Raw genomic sequence first — 19788 nt, 5'->3', positions numbered from 1 at the left:
AGGAAGGAGGGAGGGTCTCTGGCCTGGGGGCAGGACACAAAGGCAGGAATGTCGGGGTTCTGTGACATGTCACCTGACCATGTGAGCCAGGAGTGGTAGGAAAGGGTTGGAAGCCCAGCTCGGGGTTCAGACTTCACCGCTCATGGGTGGTCGTGCGGGCTGGGCACTGCCCAAGGCCACTCCAGCTGAGGCACTGCCGTGCACTGTGGGCATTCACATCTGACTGTTTCTTTTCTTTTAAATGTTTTTATTGATTTTAGAGAGAGAGAAATGGAGGATAGATAGAAACATCGATGAGAGAGAAGCATCAATTGGCTGCCTCCTGGCACGCCCCCTACTGGGGATCGAGCTCACAACCTGGGCATGTGCCCTGACTGGGAGTTGCACCAGTAACCTCTTGGTTCATGGGTCGACACCTAACCACTAAGCCACACCGGCTGGGCCTCATTTGGCTATTTCTATGACAGTTTCAGGACAGAGGCAAAAAGTCTTGGGGAAGGATGCGTTTTCTAATCTCTACAGAGATACCAAATATGCCTCCCCCATCTCCATCTTCACCCCCAGCCCCCAGGTTGGGGCCGGGGACCAAGTGGACGCAGTGGGCAGTCTGCCCAGCCTTGGGCTCCAGCCTCAGCCTCTTTGCTCAGCAGCTGGGACCTCGGGCGTAGGACTCAACCTCCCTGCATCTCAGTTGGCTTGTCTGTTTCGGTGAAACAAGTGTAATTCCTGGGTAGGATTCCTGTGAGGATTAAGTGAGAGAATTCCCCTGGGGCTGGTAGCTGCTGCCTGGCACCGAGCACTCTTTATGTTCGCCGGGCGCATTGGTCGTGTTCCTAGGGTAAGCCTCGTCTCCCCCACATTCTCTCCACCAAGGCCGTGGCCACACGCTCAGCCCTCCCCACTTCCTTCTCCTCCCGGTCAGGGCCCTGGGCCTGTGCCAGCACAGGCAGGACCCTTGCTTTGGTCACCGTGATGGGTGGGGGTCTGCATGTTGTCATCCCCGCTCCCTGGGTAATGGCTGCTTGGTCACTATTTGTCCCTCAGAGGAGTCGCTGGGGTGATGGAAGGCAGTCAGGGCAGGTTTCTGCAGTCCATGGTGAATGTGCCGGGTGAGATGTCAGTGGCGGCGTGAGACCTGGGTTCCTGTGGTCGCCAGGACCCGGCCCCAGTCTCCCCGGACACCCAGACCATCGGGCTCACCCCTCTCCCCACTCTCTCCCTAGCTGCCACCAGAAGTGTGGCCGCAAGAGCTCCCTGCACTTCCCCGGGGACGTGTTCGCCACTCCGGAGCGGGCCGGGGGTGGCCCCGCCCAGGGCCCCCTGCCCTACCTGGACGATGACATCCCCTTGCTGAATGTAGAGGAGGAGCCAGGTAAGAGGTGGCACAGGCCTGACCCTGGTGAGGCCTGGGGCTGCCTCTGCCAGGGGAGTGACTCTGGACAAGATGGTTTGAGGAAGGGCTGGCCCTTAGGCAGGGGGCTGGGCCAGTGGCCTGGGGGCTCCCCATCGTGCATTTGGGCTTTCCCGGAGAGGGTGGAGACAGGGCGGGCTTTGACTCAGGTCTGGGTCTGGGCCAGGCCTCTCACAGGCCCCCGCTCTGCCCGGCAGTGTCTCTGGAGCTGGGGGACGTGTCTTTGGTGTCTGTGCCCCCCACCGGCCTGCAGCCCGTCCCTGACAGGGGCAGCCGGGGCCAGCTCATTGCTCAGCTGCAGGAGCTGCTGCACCACTGGGTCCTGTGGTCAGCCGTCAAGAGCCGCTGGGTGATTGTGGGTGAGTGGACCCCCATCCTCCTCACCCTCTATCTTATAACCTCTACCCAGTGTCAGAGTGTGGGGAGCAGACTCCCCCAAAGGACATGTAGGCACTGGGACCCCACCCCGTCCTGCAGATGAGCGAGAGGTCAGAGACCTGCGTTGGCATCCACACTCTCCCTGAGCCTCACCTCCCACCTGTGTCCACTGAAGCTGGTCCTCAACAGCTTTTGTTTATTGAGCACCTACTATGCGCCAGTCACCGTGTTGGGCTCTGAAGTTAGACCAACTCGGCTGAGTTGGACTCCTCATTGTACCATGTGCTAGCTGTGCGGCCTTGGCTATGTCCACCCGCCTGCCCCTCAGTTTCCTGTCCTGTGATGGAAGATAGTTACAGGGTCTGTCTCTATGGCACTTGGGAGGCATGGCAGAGTGCATGGCATGCAGTAAGTGCTCAATAAACTCCAAGTGCCATTGTTATCATCCTCATTATCAGGGACAGTATTTAGGGCTGTGTGCAAACACTGGGCGAGCCAGCTCTCTATAAACTAAATGTGCTAAGATGGTGACTGCTTGTCCAGGAGTGTGAGCTTGTGGCTTATAGCCTGATTCCCAAGTGACGCATAACAAGCAACCCCCACCCCTGGAGGACTGATCCCTAGCAAGCTCCACCCACAGGCCGGCATGTGGGGTCTGCCCACTCCATGGGAGACCCTGCCCCCTGCTCCCCCATGAAGGGAGCAGCCCTTTGCCAAGGCTCTGGAGGCCTCGCCGGAGCCCCAGCCCCACCTAGTGTGGCCTCTTCCCTCGCAGGCCTCTTTGTCTCCATCCTCATCCTGTCCCTGGTGTTTGCCAGCCGGCTCCGCCCCGCCAGCCGGGCCCCCCTGCTCTTCCGGCCCGATACCAACATCCAGGTGCTGCTGGACCTCAAGTACAACCTGAGCGCTGAGGGCATCTCCTGTATCACCTGTTCAGGTGAGGGTTGCTGGGGTCCAACCCCAGCAGGTCCAGGGGTCCCCAAAGGTGTGGATGGAGTTGGCGAAGAAGGAATGACACGGAGACAGCGTTCAGTTGATCAGCAGCCTAGCCAGGATCTCTAGCCAAGTTCTGGTTAGGATCTCCAGCCAGGTTCTGTGTCCATGTTCTCTTGCTAGGTTCTCCAGCCAGGTTCTCCAGGTTCTCCAGCCAGGTTCTGTGTCCATGTTCTCTTGCTAGGTTCTCCAGCCAGGTTCTCCAGGTTCTCCAGCCAGGTTCTGTAGCCATGTTCCCTTTCTAGGTTCTCCAGCCAGGTTCTGTCCAGGTTCTCCAGCCAGGTTCAGTCACCAGGTTCTCTTGCCATGTTCTATCCAGGTTCTGTAGCCAGGTTCTGTCTCTAGGTTCTGTGTCCTGTTGTCTTGTTACATCTGTATTTATACCAGTTGATTCCAATCCTATCAATCTCTATTCCAAAGGTTAGGGCATTTCTTATCTCCATTCCAGGGAGTAAAGATTATGTAGCTTAAGCGTGATTGTTCATAGTTAAAGTGATTAACTATCCGCCTGGCACTTAGTTAAGGGGTTTTATTCCCTCCCTAACTTCAGGGGAAAATCCCTACCTGGGGAAACAACCTTTCTCGGAGAGGTGACCTTGGTTAAAACACATAGCGCCAAGAACAGTATGCCATATACGCCAGGTCCCTTGAAACATGTGCTGTGCAGATGTTTCTTCCCTGCAGCGACTGTGTCAAGCAGCAAGGATGGACCGGCTCCCGGCAAGGGTTCCCATCTGGGGGTCCCCTGTGGGGTCTCAAGAAGTGTTAGCCTGAAAGACGTGAGGCCCACGCTCCGTGTTCCCACATTTCATTAAACAAATGCACCCTGGGTGTCGGCTACCTGGCGCCGGGGAGGCCGCAACAGGTAGGACCGGCTTCCTGAGCTCAGGGAGTTCGTCCCACTGCTAGCGGCCAGCCATTGTCATAGTAGACCTGAGCTGTGATGGAGGAAGAACAGGGTGACTGTGGAGCGCAGCATCATGGAAGGCTTCCTGGAAGAGGCGGCGTCTAAGCTGAGACCGGAGGAATGGGAAGGGGTTAGCCAGGCTGGAAGGGAGGGACGGTGGGGGGCTGGGGCCAGGCCCTCATTTTACAGAGGGGAGCCTGAAGTCAGGGTTAGGGCAGGGGGAGTCGACCCAAGGTCACCCAGCTTTGATTGGGTCGTTAGAAACCGAATGAGAAGATGCTTGGGCGACCGCGCCGGCTCCTGGGAGGAGATCGCTGGCTGCTGTAATTGCCTTCGTCTAATTAGGGCGGTGTTCGCACTGACTTGGCCTCCCCTCGGTAATGGCATCGGCCAAATGCATGATAATTGGCTGCAGCTCGGAGAGGTGCCCGAAGAGCCCCTCCTAGATTGGAGCCAGCCCCGGCCACATCCCGGCTCCTCTCCTGCCGCCTGGGCTCACAAATTAAGCTCCGTGATCACCGCCGCTCCCAGGGCTCCTGCGATCCCTCGGGGCCAGGAGGCCACGAGCCCCGTCCACTCCCATGTCACAGAGGGACAGGCCCCAGGGTGACCCCGACGTTCCCGGGAGCAGCTGGGGAAGGACCAGGACCCCAGTCGGAGTCCAGCCCCCAGCCTCTTCTGTCTCTTAGCTCTCCGGACTGCCTCCTAAAGGGACCCCTCCTGATTGTAGCAAAAAGGCTTTAGGGGCAGACAAGCCTGGGCCCTCCTGGGGCTCTCAGCCTCTCGGCTCCTCTGCAGGTCCCCCAACCTCCCGGACCCTCCGCTTTCTTCCCCCTCCAATGGGGTTAATAACAGCGACCTCCTAGGAGTGTTGTGAGGATTAAACTTTTGGAGGTGTGACGTTTCTCTCATTAACAAATAAAACCCACCTGCAATGCTTGGGCAAAACAGGAGAGCCTCCAGCACTCCTGCGAGCTGGGAGCATTCCGTTTCTAGCTGCCCCTATAAGTGCTCTAATTGAGCATCTATCGCCAGCCCCTATTGCAGCCCCTGGAGGTCCGGTGTCACCCATCTGACAGGAGGGGAGTGAGGCCCGGCGAGGAGGGGGGAAGCTTCAGGAGGCTCTGGCTGGCGGCTGCCTTTCTCTTGCCTTAAGGTTCCTGTACATTCAATATTCGATGTCTTTTATTTTTTTTAGTTCCACTTAATTTCTTTCAGATCCCTGACACTCCCTCTCCCCAGGCTGAGGGTCCTGGGCTCCATGTCCGTGGGGTGGTCACCAATCCCCGCCCCTGCCCGCCCCCGCCGGTCCCAGCCAGGCCGGCCCTGCTGCCCCTGACCCAGCTCGGGGGTGGGGGTAGGTCTGTTCCAGGAGAAGCCGCACAGCCTGCAGAACAACATCCGGACGTCCCTGGAGAAGAAGAAGCGGGGCTCCGGGGTCCTGTGGGCCAGCCGGCCGGAGGTCACCCCGCAGGGTCAGTGGATGTGGGGTCTGCCTGGGGTGGGGGTGTCGGGAGACCCTGCCGTGCTAGGGCGTGGGAGCCCGTGAGGAGAGCAGGCGGTGGGACAAGAGCCTGTGTTCTTGGGTCACTGTGGAGGGACTGGGTGGCGGGTGGACTCAGGGTGAACCGGGCCCTCCGCCCCTGTCCCACCAGCTGTCCCCAGCCAGCCTGTGGGCTCCCCTCCTGCCACCGCTCCTCCCAGCCTGTGGGCTCCCCTCCTGCCGCTGCTCCTCCCAGCCTGTAGGCTCCCCTCCTGCCACCCCTCCGCCCAGCCTGTGGGCTCCCCTCCTGCCACCGCTCCGCCCAGCCTGTGGGCTCCCCTCCTGCCACCGCGCCAGCCTGTGGGCTCCCCTCCTGCCACCGCTCTTCCCAGCCTGTGGGCTCCGCTCCTGCCACCGCTCCGCCCAGCCTGTGGGCTCCCCTCCTGCCACCCCTCCGCCCAGCCTGTGGGCTCCCCTCCTGCCACCGCTCCGCCCAGCCTGTGGGCTCCGCTCCTCCCAGCCTGTGGGCTCCCCTCCTGCCACCGCTCCTCCCAGCCTGTGGGCTCCCCTCCTGCCACCGCTCCAGCCTGTGGGCTCCCCTCCTGCCACCCCTCCGCCCAGCCTGTGGGCTCCGCTCCTGCCACCGCTCCGCCCAGCCTGTGGGCTCCCCTCCTGCCACCGCTCCGCCCAGCCTGTGGGCTCCCCTCCTGCCACCCCTCCGCCCAGCCTGTGGGCTCCCCTCCTGCCACCGCTCCTCCCAGCCTGTGGGCTCCCCTCCTGCCACCCCTCCGCCCAGCCTGTGGGCTCCCCTCCTGCCACCCCTCCGCCCAGCCTGTGGGCTCCCCTCCTGCCACCCCTCCGCCCAGCCTGTGGGCTCCCCTCCTGCCACCGCTCCTCCCAGCCTGTGGGCTCCCCTCCTGCCACCGCTCCTCCCAGCCTGTGGGCTCCCCTCCTGCCACCGCTCCTCCCAGCCTGTGGGCTCCCCTCCTGCCACCGCTCCGGCCAGCCTGTGGTGCCCGTGAACCTGCCCTGTGCACCAAACCCATCCCGAGCCGGGGAGGGCAGGGGCTTCCCGACGCTGGGGTCGCCATCAGAGCCGGGGTGCTAGGACACGTGTGGGAATTAAGTGCCCCACAGGGCAGTTCTACATGACCATGGTCACCCCATCTGTGCCCACCATTGTCCTTAGCAGCCCCGGCCCCCCGTTCACACTGCTCCCATCACTGGTGTCACTCACTCCCCTGGTCCATGCCGACACATCTCCACCAACAGCTTCCCATCGCTGCCACTCCCTCCGCCCATGCCACCACCCGAACCGCTGACCGCCACCTCGTCTCCCCCACTGTCCGTGCAGCCACCTCATCCTGGTGACCACCACCAAGGTCAGGGCTCAGCTCCTCAGCAGAGGGAGGACTGCTCCAGGGTCAGGGGGAGCCAGTCCCGGTAACTCTGCCCCTTCCACCCCTCTCTTGTCCCCTAGACTCCCCGGGCACCGTGTACGTGTCCAAGGTGAAGAGTAAAGGCCGCCCCGCTGTCTACAGGTTCTCCCTCAACGCCAGCCTGCCTGCCCCCTGGCAGATCGTGTCCCCTGGGGACGGGGAGGTGCCCTCCTTCCAGGTAAGCCCGGGCTGCCGTGAAGTGAGCCACCACGACCAGGGGAGGGGGCCCTCAGTGCCTCACTGATGGGCACTGGCCGCACAGGGAGGGGGGGCCGGGTCTATGAGGCTGGAGCTACTGCAGGCAGATGAGGATTCTCTCCCGCCAGTAGCCAGGTCTGTGGCAGGGACCCGCAGGGTGGCGAGAGCATGGGCTCCCGAGTCAGCCAGGCCTGGGTTCGAGTCTTGGCTCTGCCATGTATACTCTGTGTCTGGGCTGCTTACTTAGTCTCTCTGAGCCTCAGTTTTCTCATCTGTGAAATGGGGAGATGAAAAGCGGCAGCCAGGGTTGCTGGAGGTGCATGAGGTCAGGCCTGTGCGTTATGTGCCATCTGGAGCCTAGTAAGTGCTCAGTGAGTGGTGGCCACTAGTTAGATTGTTGTTCTTGGCAGCTGCTCAGAGCCCCAGAAAGAGCCTCCAAAGGCCAGCCCAGGCCTCCAGTTTTTCCTTTTTTCATTTGTGTTTCTTTAAGATGTTACATCCTCCAAAGTGGCACTTAACACGTGTCAGCACATTTGTCCATTTGAAAGATGAGGTGTCTGAGGCATTTCCTGACTCTGAGCCTTTGCATTGCTGTTCCCGCTAGAAAGTGTTCCTTCCAGCTTAATGCATGCTGATGCCACACTCCGAAGCATCAGCTGCCATGGAGCCCTGTCCTGGCCATCCTTCTTGGTTTGCCCTCCTCTTCCCCTGCCCATTTATCCTGTCTTATCATCACGATTGTTTAATTCCTGGCCCTTAAAAGAACCTACAGCTGTGGTAATCAGCCCATGAGGGCAGGGACCACGCCCATCTTGCTCACTGTGTTCTCAGAGCCAGCTCAGGGCCTGGCCTGGAAGAGATGCCCAGTTGAAGGAAAGACTGAGGCCCAGAGAGGGAGGGAGGATTTGCCCGATCTTCCAACTCCAACCCAGGCCTCCTGTGTTTCTGCCCAAAGCTCTCTCGTCCACTCTGGGGGCGGGGACCGGGTGGGACAGGCAGAGGAGGGAGGGGCCGGAGCCTGAGGCTGGGCGCAGGCCGAGGCAGCCTCCCGGAGTCACGTGTCTTGTCTCTGTCGATCCACTGCTAGGTGTATAGAGCGCCTTTTGGTAACTTCACCAGGAAGCTGACCGCTTGTATGTCTACAGTAGGGCAGCTCCAGGCGGCGAGCCCCGCCCGCAGGTGGATGGTGACGACCTTGGCCTGCGACGCCAAGCGGGGCTGGAAGTTCGACTTCAGCTTCTACGTGGCCGCCCAGGAGCAGCAGCACACCCGGTAACAGCCTTGCAGATGAGTCCGCTTCCACCGGCCCCACCACTCCCCTCCCCTCCCCTCCCGCCCTCTCCCCCTCTCTCTGTCCCTCTAGCCAGCAGGTGCCTTTAAGAAGCCCATGCCCCTTTCCGCACATCTGTTCAGATATGGCTCTGCCCAGGACAGGGGCGTGGGGACACCGGCAAAGATGGCAGCGTGGCCTGTTCCCCATCTGCCTCCCTCCCTCGCGATGGGCACGAGGCCTCCTCGCTGCTCCTCAGCAGGGCAGGCAGCTCCCGTGCCAGAGCCTTTGCGTTTGCCGTTCCCTCTGCCTACAATGCCGTTCCGTTCCCCAGCTCCTCGTGGGGCCGGCTTCTTCTGAAGAGTCAGGCCTCAGCCCCTGAGAGAGGCTGTCTCAGACCACAGCTCCCTCCCCAGTTAAAATAGCCACACCTGGTCTCTCATCGCTCTCTGGCCCCATCACCACCTGGGATCTTACTGACCTACTCAGGAGCCCGGCGCACCCAGCAGTGGGCACTGTTGGTCCAGGCTGTGCCCCCAGCACCCAGTGTCGGCACGGAGCGGGTGCTCCACAAACACTTGGTAGCTGGCTGCTGAAGGAATACACTCTGCACTTCCTCTCCCAGGCATTTCAACACTCTCCATATGTCACTAATTCAGGAAATATTTAGTGTCCCTGCTCAGGCTGCAAGGTGACAGGAGGGACTGTCTGTCATGTTTCCCTACTGTACGCCCAGGCCCTGCCTCTGCCTGGCTTGATCTAAGTGCCCCAAACACTTCACTGCTTTTTGTGTCTCTGGCATCTGGGGCCAGCTGGGGGCATCTGGAGGCAGCTGGGGGGATCCTGAGGCAGCTGGGGGCATCCCGAGGCAGCTGGGGGCATCTGGGGCCAGCTGGGGGCATCCTGAGGCAGCTGGGGACAGCTGGGGGCATCCTGAGGCAGCTGGGGGCATCCTGAGGCAGCGGGGGGCATCCTGAGGCAGCGGGGGGCAACTGGAGGCAGCGGGGGGCAACTGGAGGCAGCTGGGGGCATCCTGAGGCAGCGGGGGGCATCCCGAGGCAGCTGGGGGCATCTGGAGCCAGCGGGGGGCATCCTGAGGCAGCTGGGGGCATCTGGAGCCAGCGGGGGGCATCCCGAGGCAGTTGGGGGCATCAGGAGCCAGCGGGGGGCATCCTGAGGCAGCGGGGGGCATCCTGAGGCAGCGGGGGGCATCCCGAGGCAGCTGGGGGCATCTGGAGCCAGCGGGGGGCATCCTGAGGCAGCTGGGGGCATCTGGAGCCAGCGGGGGGCATCCTGAGGCAGCTGGGGGCATCTGGAGCCAGCGGGGGGGCATCCTGAGGCAGCAGGGGTGTCTTTTCTCAGGTTGCATCCTGAGTTCTGGGCCAGGCCCCTGCATGCACTTGTCCAATGAGCTGTAGCAGCCGAGGGCCTCTGCTTTTCTCCATTCATTTAGCAAACACTGCACACCGACGAGCCGGCACTGTGCAGGTGCTGGGGGTACAGGGGGTGCAGTGGTGAACGAGACAGCTGCCCGCTGCCCTCGGGCCCACTAGCGGAGGCAGCCGCTAACAAGTCAACCTCGGTGTCATTACCAATTATGACACGCGCTCTGACAGCAGGCCAGGCTGCCATGTGTGGGGCCCTGCACGGGGCTGTGGTCTCTGGCGGCCTGGCCCCAGAACATCCAGCCCCCACGCAAGGCTGAGATCCTCCTGGGTCCGAGGGGTGAGGTGGGAGGCAGGGGGTGAGCAGGAGGGCTTGCTGGGCCCTTCCTCCGGACACCTTGGCTCAGGGACGGGGGTCCCTCTGCCCACCCTCCCCCCACTCTGCCCCCTCTGCATGTACACCACAGCGACTGGGGGCAGGCTTCCTGGACGAGCTTAGAACATTCTAGAAAGAACCTTGAGCTACATCAGGTCCAGTGGCCAGCAAACTGACCGTAGAACCCTTTCTTCAAGGCAGAATCTTGAGTCCCCTTAACTGTTGAGGTTGAGGTGAGGCGGTATCAGGGAGCTCCTGAGCAGGGACCCTCAAGGCTGGCCTTGGACCCCTCTGTGAACTCTTGCACCCCCTAGAGGGCAGTTTGGAAACTGTTGGTCTCCTGCACCCCTCAGGCCACAGGTGGGGAGACACTCATGTAGGGGAAGGGCCTTGAGCAGGCCCATACAATGGGCTTTGGCCTCCAATCCCCAACCCCCAACTGGAGGCCAAATCCCTGTGCTGGGGGAGCCCCATCTATCCCCTGCATTCTTCCAACCCCACACATGACCACACTTGCCTCGCCTCCCCGAGTCCTCCCAGCCTCCCTGGCTTCAGTCCCAACCTCCCTGGCTTCAGTCCCGCCTCCCCGAGTCCTCCTAGCCTCCCTAGCTTCAGTCCGGCCTTCCCGAGTCCTCCCAGCCTCCCTGGCCTCAGTCCGGCCTCCTCGAGTCCTCCTAGCCTTCCTGGCCTCAGTCCAGCCTCCCTGGCCTCAGTCCGGCCTCCTTGCCTCCACAGGAAGCTGTACTTTGCACAGTACCACAGGCCGCCTTTCCACGGGCGCGTGTGCGCGACGCCTCCCGGCTGCCTGCTCAGCTCCAGCCCCGATGGGCCCACCAAAGGCTTCTTCTATGTGCCCAGTGAGAAAGGTACTTGTGGGGAGACCACAGTGGGGCCTGGGGGGCTGGGCCCACCTCCGGTACAACTATGACTCCCCTGCAGGGCCCAGGGCCCGCCTCTCGGCCACTTTCGGCTTCAACCCCTGCGTGAACACGGGCTGCGGGAAGCCGGCGGTGCGGCCGCTGGTGGACACGGGGGCCATGGTCTTCGTGGTCTTTGGCATCATGGGCATCAACCGCACTCGACAGGTGGACAACCATGTCATCGGGGACCCGGTACGTGGACCAGGTGCCCAAGGGTCCGACTAAGCAGTGTGCAAACGAGTAGCAGCCCTGAGCACCCCCCCCCCTAGCCCTCTACACGCCCTCCCCTGGCTGGCAGGACCCCCGCAGCCCCTGGCTATCGTTTCTTTTGAGGACTGAGCAGAGTTGAGGTGTCAGAATCACCCAGGAATCTGGATACATTGGGGTCTGAGTTGGCTGTCCCTCACCATGGGGGCTGGCGTGGAGATGAAGATAATACAGGTGCAAAGCTGCCTGCCCTTCGGCTGCAGGGGTCCCCGCCTGTGGGGTCCCCGCCTGTGGGGTCTCTCTCCCCTCGTACGCGTTTGTGTTCTGTGCTGGGCTCTCGGGCATTTGAAGGGAGAAGGCTGATGGGGCTGTGACGAGGTGTGTTCCTGGCGCGCAGTGGGAGCGGGGCATGTGGGAGGAAGGACGGCGTTGCGCCATTGGGCCGCTGCCTTGAGCAGTCAGTCCACCTGCGAGTCCAGGGTCAGACAGGAAGTCCTTTGGGAGCCGGGGAGGGGGCAGAGATCTGTCTGCTCAGGCCAGCCCGAGAGTCGTGGTGTTCAGAGGAGGCTGGGAGGAGAACAGGCCGCCTGCCAGGGAGGACGTGAGGGGTTTGGCTGTGGGGAGGGGGAGGAGAAAGCAAGAAGCGGGTTGGGGGTGGAGGGGCTGTGAGTGGAAGCAAGGAGGTGAGGCTAAGGGACCCAGGACTGCGTTCCCGACTCACTGAGCGGCCTGCGCCGCTTGTGTCTCCTTGGGAAAGGGCAGCGTCATCTATGACAGCGGCTTTGACCTCTTCAAAGAAATTGGGCACCTGTGCCGCCTCTGCAAGGCCATCGCGGGGAACTTGGAGCTGGTGAAGCCAGGCGGGGCCCAGTGCCTGCCCTCAGGTATGTGGGGAGCCAGGCCCTCAGAGGGAGGAGGGACTGGGGGCACCGGGGTATCTGCAGACATGCATGAGTGCTTGAGTGTCCGCACTGGGGTTGGGGGTGTGCGAACATTTGTGTGTCTCATGTGTGATGGGCTCATGTGTGATGGGAATTGGCCCAGAGGTGCCGTGTGTGGTGACAGGTGTGGTGTGTGTGGGCACACCTGCAGGAGTAGCTTTTCTAAAATTGGGGGCACGGGCTGGCCCACAGGTGCCCCCAGGCCTCCCTGAGAGGGCACAAGACGTCACTCTCCACCCTGGGGGCAGATGGGTGCTGTGGGTTCCCAACATTGCCAATGATTACACACACTTTAAACCTGGAGTTTAGAGGGAGGGCGTGTGCCCCTCCCACACGCGCACACACACAGGTGAGCACGAGTGCACGGTGGGAGGGGCGGTGGGAGGGGCGGCCGGGGGTGGGGTGCCCTCCCAGGTAACCGCCTCCCCTCTCTCCTCCTCCCCGCAGGCTACAGCATTTCCGCCTTCCTGCAGATGCTGCACCCTGAGTGCAAGGAGCTGCCCGAGCCCAACCTGCTCCCGGGGCAGCTGTCGCACGGGGCCGTGGGCGTCAAGGAGGGGCGCGTGCAGTGGATCTCCATGGCCTTTGAGTCGGTGAGCCCCCGGTCGCCTCCCGTGCGCCCCCCTGGTCCCTGGCCCTTGTCCCAGAGCAGAGAGCTTGCTCTTCAGAGGGGGATACAGGCCCGGAGGGGTGAGACTGCTCGTCCAGGTCACCTGTGAGTGAGCTCAGGTGGAGGCCAAACCACAGAGCCGCAGGGCTCAGCCTTTCTTTCTTTTTTCTTTTTTTGTTAATCCTCACCCGAAGATATTTTTCCATTGGATTTTAGAGAGAGAGTGGAGGAGAGAGGGAAAGACAGAGAGAAACATCGATGTGAGAGAAACACATTGATTGGTTGCCTCCTGCACGAGCCCTGACCAGGGCCCCAGCCAGGGGGGAGCCTGCAACCGAGATATGGGCCCTTGACCGCAATTGAACCTGGGATCCTTTGGTCCACAGGCCGATGCTCTATCCACTGAGCCAAACCAGCCAGGGCAGAGCTCAGCCTTTCTGCATGCGGGCGGCCAGCAGCTCCCTGCACCTCTCTCCCCACCTGCCTGGGTCTAGTTGTTTGGCAGCCTCTGGGCTGCAGGGGCAGGTAGGTTGGGGGTGGGGGAAAGAGCAGGATGTTCCCCTTTGCCATGTCGGGGGGCTCCCCCTAGGGGGCCTGGGAAGCCAGGGGACTGGCCATCCCATAGCTCACTGCTTCCTCTCTCACCTGGACACTCCTGGGCTCTGCCCAAGGAGGCACACATGTGCGCACACACACGCACCCACACATGCACACACATGCCCTGGGCATCTGCGGGCCTTGCCCAGCTGCCCCTGCTGCCTCCCCTGCTGAGACCTGGGCCCCGTCCTGCTCTGACCCCCATGGGCTCTGTGTCCCAGAGCAAATAGCTCGTCCCCTATGGCAGGGTCACAGATCCCTGCCCTCCGATGGCCACCGAGAAGCAGCAGGGACACCACGTGAGGGCGTTGGGGAGCGAGAATGACAGTGACGCGGGCACAACTGGAAGCGGATTCTTGTTCTCTGTCCCCACCCCTGCTTTTCTCCCCGCCCCGTGTGCCATTCACAGCCCAGGCGACCGCCACCAGCGAGGGGCCCCAGGGACCCTCCCAGCCCTCAGTGAGCCCCGGGCTAATGCAGACACCGGTTCAAAGCCCAGGAAGTTGTTTTAACTGTGGTGAAATATGCGTAAGAAAACTGACCATCTTGAATGTATAGTTCAGTAATATTAAGTATATTCACATTGTTGTACAACCACCACCCCATCTATCTCTTAACTGTCCGTCTTATAAAACTGAAGCTCTGTCCCCATTGAACACTAATTCCCCACTCCCCTCCCCCTGCCCTGGCACCCACCACCCTCCTCCCTGCCTCTGTGAATCTGGCTCCTCTGGGTGCCCACAGAGGTGGGATCGCACAGGACTGGTCTTTTTGTGTCTGGCTCATCTCGCTTGGCATACTGTCCTCCCGGTTGGTCCATGCTGCAGCACGAGTCAGAGTGTCCTTCCCTTTTTAAAAAAATATGTTTTTATTGAGCAGAAGGGAGAGGGAGAGAGAGATAGAAACATCAACGATGAGAGAGAATCATCCATCAGCTGCCTCCTGCACGCCGCCTCCTGGGACCGAGCCCGACACCCGGGCAGGTACCCTGACCGGGAATCAACCCGTGACCTGGTGCATAGGTCAGCCTTCAACCACTGAGCATGCCAGCCCGGCAGAATGCCCTTCCTCTTTAAGGCTGAAACCTCAGGCAGTTTCAGAGAGGAGAGGATCCCTGCTCAGGCTTCTCTACACGACAGATGTCACGTCCAAGCTGACCACCTCCACCCTACCCTCAGTGCACACACACACACACACACGTGTGCACAGACACACTGGACATGTCTGTTCTCAGGGAGTGGCCGGTGAGATCACACAGGGGAAGGCCCAGAGGAGGGGGAGCGCCATGTCTTCTCCCCCCACAGCTCCCAGCGCCGGGCCCTGTGAACCAGACAGGCCACGCCCGGCCTCCCTAGACGCAGTCCAGCCAGGAGGCGGGCAGGTTGCTGGGCAGTGATGAGAACTACGATTCAGAGTTTGGGTGCCCTCCTGCTCGGGGGCATCAGGCCATTCTCCGACCCTGAATCTGGCCACTGAAACAGTAATGATAGGTTTCTCTCAATAGGTTTCTTGCAGAGGGCAGAGGCTGCCCAACTTGGGGTATCCAGGAAGGCTTCCTGGAGGAGACAGGACATAGAGAGCCTTGGAGGATGAGCGGGAGCTGGCTTGCAGGCCGAGGGTGGGACACAGACCACAGGGGCGCTGGGAGCTGAGGTGGCTCTGGGAACGGGGCAGCGACTTTGGTGCCCTGGAACCGGCCGTGGCTGTGAGAATCATACGTGTCCCCAGAAGCCAGCGGGCGGTCATCTTGGATTGGCTTGCCCTTCACTCCCCACAGACAACACCCTCTGTTCACAGGTGGCCACGAACTGGCTGCATCTGCCCCAGGAGTAGGACCAGCCATGGCCTGGGAAGGGCGAGGGGGCCACAGCCACCCGCCCGTCTCACTGGCTGTGTCCCCCACAGACCACGTACAAGGGCAAGTCCTCCTTCCAGACCTACTCCGACTACCTGCGCTGGGAGAGCTTCCTGCAGCAGCAGCTGCAGACCTTCCCGGAGGGCTCGGCGCTGCGCCGCGGCTTCCAGACCTGCGAGCACTGGAAGCAGATCTTCATGGAGATCATAGGCGAGCAGCCGCCCGGTCCCCCCTCCCCCCCAACCCCCAGGCTCCCGGTGGGGTGGGTGGTGGCCGCGGACAGGAGGTGACCGGGGCAGGGAGGGCAGGCCGTGGCCGTTCTGAGCACACTGTCATCCTCTCCATCCTGGCCTAGAGCCCTGCAGGGAAACGGGAAGAACCCAGCACCCGGGAACACCGATCAGCAGCCGGAGTTTGGTCCCCCTGCTCAGGGCCTCTGGCCACATTCTCTGGCCCTGAATTTGGCCACCTAGAAAGGGAAAGCAATGGCCATCATGGCCGCCTGGTATCATTCAGGGCCGGGCCCTGTGCTCCTGGCCTGGGCTCTCTCTTTTTTAAAAATATATATATTTTTATTGATTTCAGAGAGGAAGGGAGAGGGAGAGAGAGATAGAAACATCAATGATGAGAGAGAATCATTGATCGGCTGCCTCCTGCATGCCCCATGCTGGGGATCAAGCCCGCAACCCGGGCATGTGCCCTGACTGGGAATTGAACTGCGACCTCCTGGTTCATAGGTCGATGCTCAACCACTGAGCCACACCAGCCAGGCGGTGCTATCTCTTTAAACTCCAAATGAGGCCTGTGGGTTAAACACTGTTATTGCCCCATTTACAGATGAAGAAATGGAGGCTCCGGGAGGTCAAGTGACTTTCCCCAAGTGACACAGCCAGCTGTGCCCTCGGTTTAACCCCTGTGACCTCTGAACCCTGAGGGTGAGGGAGGGTTGTGGGCGCCCCACCTCGCAGCCCAGCTGAGGACCCCCTTCTGTCGCCTCGCAGGGGTGCAGAGTGCCCTGTACGGCCTGGCCCTCTCCTTGCTCATCTGCGTGGCCGCGGTGGCCGTGTTCACCACCCACGTGCTGCTCCTGCTGCCGGTGCTCCTGAGTATCCTGGGTATGTGGCCGGGCCAGGACCTGGCCGGGTCCCGCTGGTGGCCGCCCATCGGCAGCTTTCTCTCAGCCCTTAACTGTCACTTCTCCCCAGAGATGGCTTCCTGGCCAACCCCACCCTGACCCCTGGCAAAGTGCCCCTCTGCTCGGTGTTGTCCCGGCAACAGGGGTTCATAGTTGTGGGCCCAGTGCGCCTGGGTCCCCCCAGCTCTCTATGGCCCTGGCCCTCCTGCCACCAGAGGTGGGGGCCCCCCGCGAGACTTCACCCCATCCCCCAGGGGCCCCCTGAATCCCCTCAGGCCCCCCGGGACTGTGTGGTGGGCAGGTCTGAGCTGCCTGCTGCTGCCCCTGCCCCGCAGGCATCGTCTGCCTCGTGGTGACCATCATGTACTGGAGCGGCTGGGAGATGGGCGCCGTGGAAGCCATCTCGCTGTCCATCCTCGTCGGCTCCTCCGTGGACTACTGCGTCCACCTGGTGGAGGGCTACCTGCTGGCCGGAGAGAACCTGCCCCCCCACCAGGCCGAGGTGAGCAGCCTGCCTGCCTTACAGCTCCCCGTAAGCCTTCCCGCCCCAGTGCAGCGGAGGGACACCTCCTTCACGCCCAGGTGTGTTCTAGAAGCTGTGGCTCCCAGGGCCCATCTCCCAGAGGATGTAAGCTCCGAGGCAGCTCCCCCAAAGCAGCGCTGTGGGCCCGGGCGGGTCCATCCCTCGGCCTCCCTAAGTGAGCGTGAGGGGTCGGACCAGGCGGCATCCAAGGGCCTTTCCTGCTTCTGGGCTCCTGAGTCCGCGTCTCATCCTGCAGCCCGCGGAGCAGGGCTGGGTCCTCTTTCATGACCCCGAGGCCACTGGCTGGCCCTGGGTGGCTTAGTGAGAACATGCCCTTGACTCAGGGCCAAAAACAGCTCTGGGTCAGAAACTTTTCGTTTCATCCTTGTTCGGAATTGTATTGATGTGAAAACACTCATAAATAAGATATTTATACATTTAGCTGCTTTTGGTCAAAAGAAGGAAATCAGTTCCAGTGAGGGTTCCCATTTATGAGGACCTACTGTGCAGATCATCACCATCTTGGTTGTCATAGCAGCACTTCATGCATCCCCACTGTGCACGGAGCCACTGGGGGGGAGCCATGCCATCCTCACCCCAACCCTGTGGCATAGCCGCTATAATTATCCCCCTTACGGAGGCAGAACCGGGGGCTCCCAGGGGCAGGGCTGGCCTTGGGCAGGGGTGCATGTTTACCCCGCATCCAAGCCCCCAACCCTGGCCCCAGGCAGGGAGGGACGCCGGGTCACGTCGGGTCCCTGCCCCCGCCCAGGACGCCCACTCGCAGCGCCAGTGGCGGACGCTGGAGGCCGTGCGGCACGTGGGCGTGGCCATCGTGTCCAGTGCCCTCACCACGGTCATCGCCACGGTGCCCCTCTTCTTCTGCATCATCGCCCCGTTCGCCAAGTTCGGCAAGATCGTCGCTCTCAACACGGGCGTCTCCATCCTCTACACGCTCACGGTCAGCACAGCCCTGCTGGGCATCATGGCGCCCGGCTCCTTCACGCGGACCAGGACTTCCTTCCTCAAGGCCCTGGGCGCCGTGCTCCTGGCGGGGGCCCTGGGGCTGGGCGCCTGCCTCCTGCTCCTGTGGAGTGGCTATAAGATCCCGCTGCCCAACGGGACCTCCCTATAGCCCGGGCCCTGGGCCCTGACTGGCTCACGTTTGGTCCAGCGGGCGGGGACGAGACCCTGGTCCTGTGACCCCAGAGGGACTTTGTTCCCCAGCTCGGCTCCAGCTAGTTTTTGTTCCCACCCGAGGCCCACACTGCCTTCATCCCAGTGGCCAGCCGGAGCTGGGTGGTGAAGCCAGCTGCCACCCTGCCCTGCCAGGCTGCTGGCAGCCACACTGGGTTCCCCCTGACAGCAGGAGAAACCAGCCCTCCTCCCATGCCTGGGCACCACGGAGGTCTCCCTCCCACGCTGCCTCGGTGCGCACAACTTGCTGAGGTGGGTGCGACAGGGCTCCCGTTCTACAGATGTGAAAGCTGAGGCACCAGGAGGCAAAGTGACCGACCCGTAGCTGGGTCAGTGGCAGAGCCAGAGCTACTTCCTGAGCCCCATGCCTCCCTTGGGGACTTTGCAGGAAGAGCAAGCACAGTGATTTCAAGGGCAGGGGCCTCGTATACCCCCTGTCCCTCCTCCCCTTCAGCTTTACTAGGCCAGTGCTGGGTGCTCCCGTGGTCCTCCCCAGGCCTTTTGGTCCTGGCCAGAGAGGACATAAGGACCAGCCTGGGTTCTGCATGTCCTATCCTTGCCCCGGCCTTAAGGGGCCCTTTCAAGACCCTCCCCGAGGGCTTTGTGGCCCCAGCACAACCTTCCTTACAGAGCCGCCGTCTCCCTGACCTGACTCTGGGGGTGGAACCTGGGGGAGGGGCAGCCCCGGGAGGCCAGCTGGCCGTGCCCGCTGCCTGCTCACAGCAGATGGTTTCTATTAAAGTGAAATGAAACCGCAGACCGCCGCCATTAACACGAGAATTTTAAGCACCACTGGCTGTATCATGTTTTTAAAGTTGAAATAACTCAGTGTCCGCATGCTGCCCAGAGCCTGGCATGAGGGGTGGGGCTGGCCTGGAAGGAGATGGAGGTGGGAGGAGTGTGCGGGCCGCTGGGGCTCAGGGCCAGGGAGTGCTCTGCTGGCCCAGGGCAAGGCTGGGGGCCTTTGGGGCTCACTGGGTGCCCCTTTGTTTAAGGGGCCCATCTGGCTCCCCAGTTGGGACATCTTTACATGCCATTGGCGTGCCTGGCCTTGTGCTGGGCCCTGACCTTTCTCGTTGGGGCAGACATTGCCCCTGGGCTCTGGGAAGCTGGACACGGGCTGAGCCATCAGGGTGGCCTCCAGGCCGGCTCACCTGGCCGTCTGTGAGCGTGAAGGGGGCTGAGGACGCAGGACGTGGGCAACGCCATGTGCCCTGCCGAGCGCACACCTGGCACTGAGGAGCTGCTTGGTATCTGTCGAGGGAACGTCAGACCTACAGACCCACCATCCGTGGTGAGACACGCCAAACCAGCCATGAATGGCACAAGGTGACACACAGATGGCATTGTGCGGGGGGTTGTGTGAGTCGGCTGGAGCTGCCATCACACAATGCCACAAGCTGGGCGGCTTATAGCCACATTCACTCGCACACAGTCCTGGAGGCTGGAAGTCCAAAGTGAAGGTGACGGCAGGGCTGGTTCCCCTGGAGGTTCTGAGGAGGGTGTGTTCCGAGCCTGGCTCCTGGCTTCTGGTGTTGCCAGCATCCTTGGCGTGCCTTGGTGTGCGGACATCTCTGCCTCCGCCTTCTCTGGCCCATCTTTTCTGTCCTGTTCCCATCACCGCCCCTCTCAGAAGGACACCGGTCAGCTTGGATTAGGGCCCACCCTGGTGACCTTAACTCCATCACCTGCAAAGACCTGTTTCCAAGTAAGCTCACAGTCACAGGTACCAGGGTTCGACATATCTTTGGGGGTTGAACGTGGGTCAGCTCATTGGTTAGCCTTAAGGAGTAGGTGCTGTCATAGGCATGTCACACATGGGGAAACCAAGGAACCGACTTGGCAGGGTCACTTGGGTAGTGATGGTGGGGTCAGACCGAGCCCGCCTGCCTGCCGAGGGTGCACCCCTGTTCAGTGGGCAGCCTCCCGGAAAATTAAGGTTGATGACAGCCGCAGGAATGTT

General features: G+C 61.7%; 1 protein-coding gene across 1 annotated transcript in view; it reads left to right on the top strand.

Moving 5' to 3' along the window:
* DISP3 (dispatched RND transporter family member 3) overlaps positions 1–18611 on the top strand; it is a gene marked incomplete at its 5' end in the record, with an annotated part of 28018 nt that extends 9407 nt beyond the window's left edge. The window contains 14 exons of the mRNA XM_081088127.1: positions 1224–1372; positions 1609–1770; positions 2565–2726; positions 5051–5164; positions 6653–6789; positions 7897–8081; positions 10576–10706; positions 10780–10952; positions 11725–11851; positions 12356–12501; positions 15021–15180; positions 15972–16085; positions 16441–16607; positions 17401–18611. Of these exons, the coding sequence (XP_080944253.1) occupies positions 1224–1372; positions 1609–1770; positions 2565–2726; positions 5051–5164; positions 6653–6789; positions 7897–8081; positions 10576–10706; positions 10780–10952; positions 11725–11851; positions 12356–12501; positions 15021–15180; positions 15972–16085; positions 16441–16607; positions 17401–17763 (2290 nt within the window). The 3' untranslated portion in view covers positions 17764–18611. The remainder of the gene's footprint in view (positions 1–1223; positions 1373–1608; positions 1771–2564; positions 2727–5050; positions 5165–6652; positions 6790–7896; positions 8082–10575; positions 10707–10779; positions 10953–11724; positions 11852–12355; positions 12502–15020; positions 15181–15971; positions 16086–16440; positions 16608–17400) is intronic.
* Positions 18612–19788: the final 1177 nt, after the last annotated feature.

The sequence above is a fragment of the Myotis nattereri genome, assembly GCF_964212035.1.
Source record: "Myotis nattereri genome assembly, chromosome: 3".
NCBI lineage: Eukaryota > Metazoa > Chordata > Mammalia > Chiroptera > Vespertilionidae > Myotis > Myotis nattereri.
Note: the sequence above shows the minus strand (reverse complement) of the source record. Positions and strands in the feature narration are given on the sequence as shown.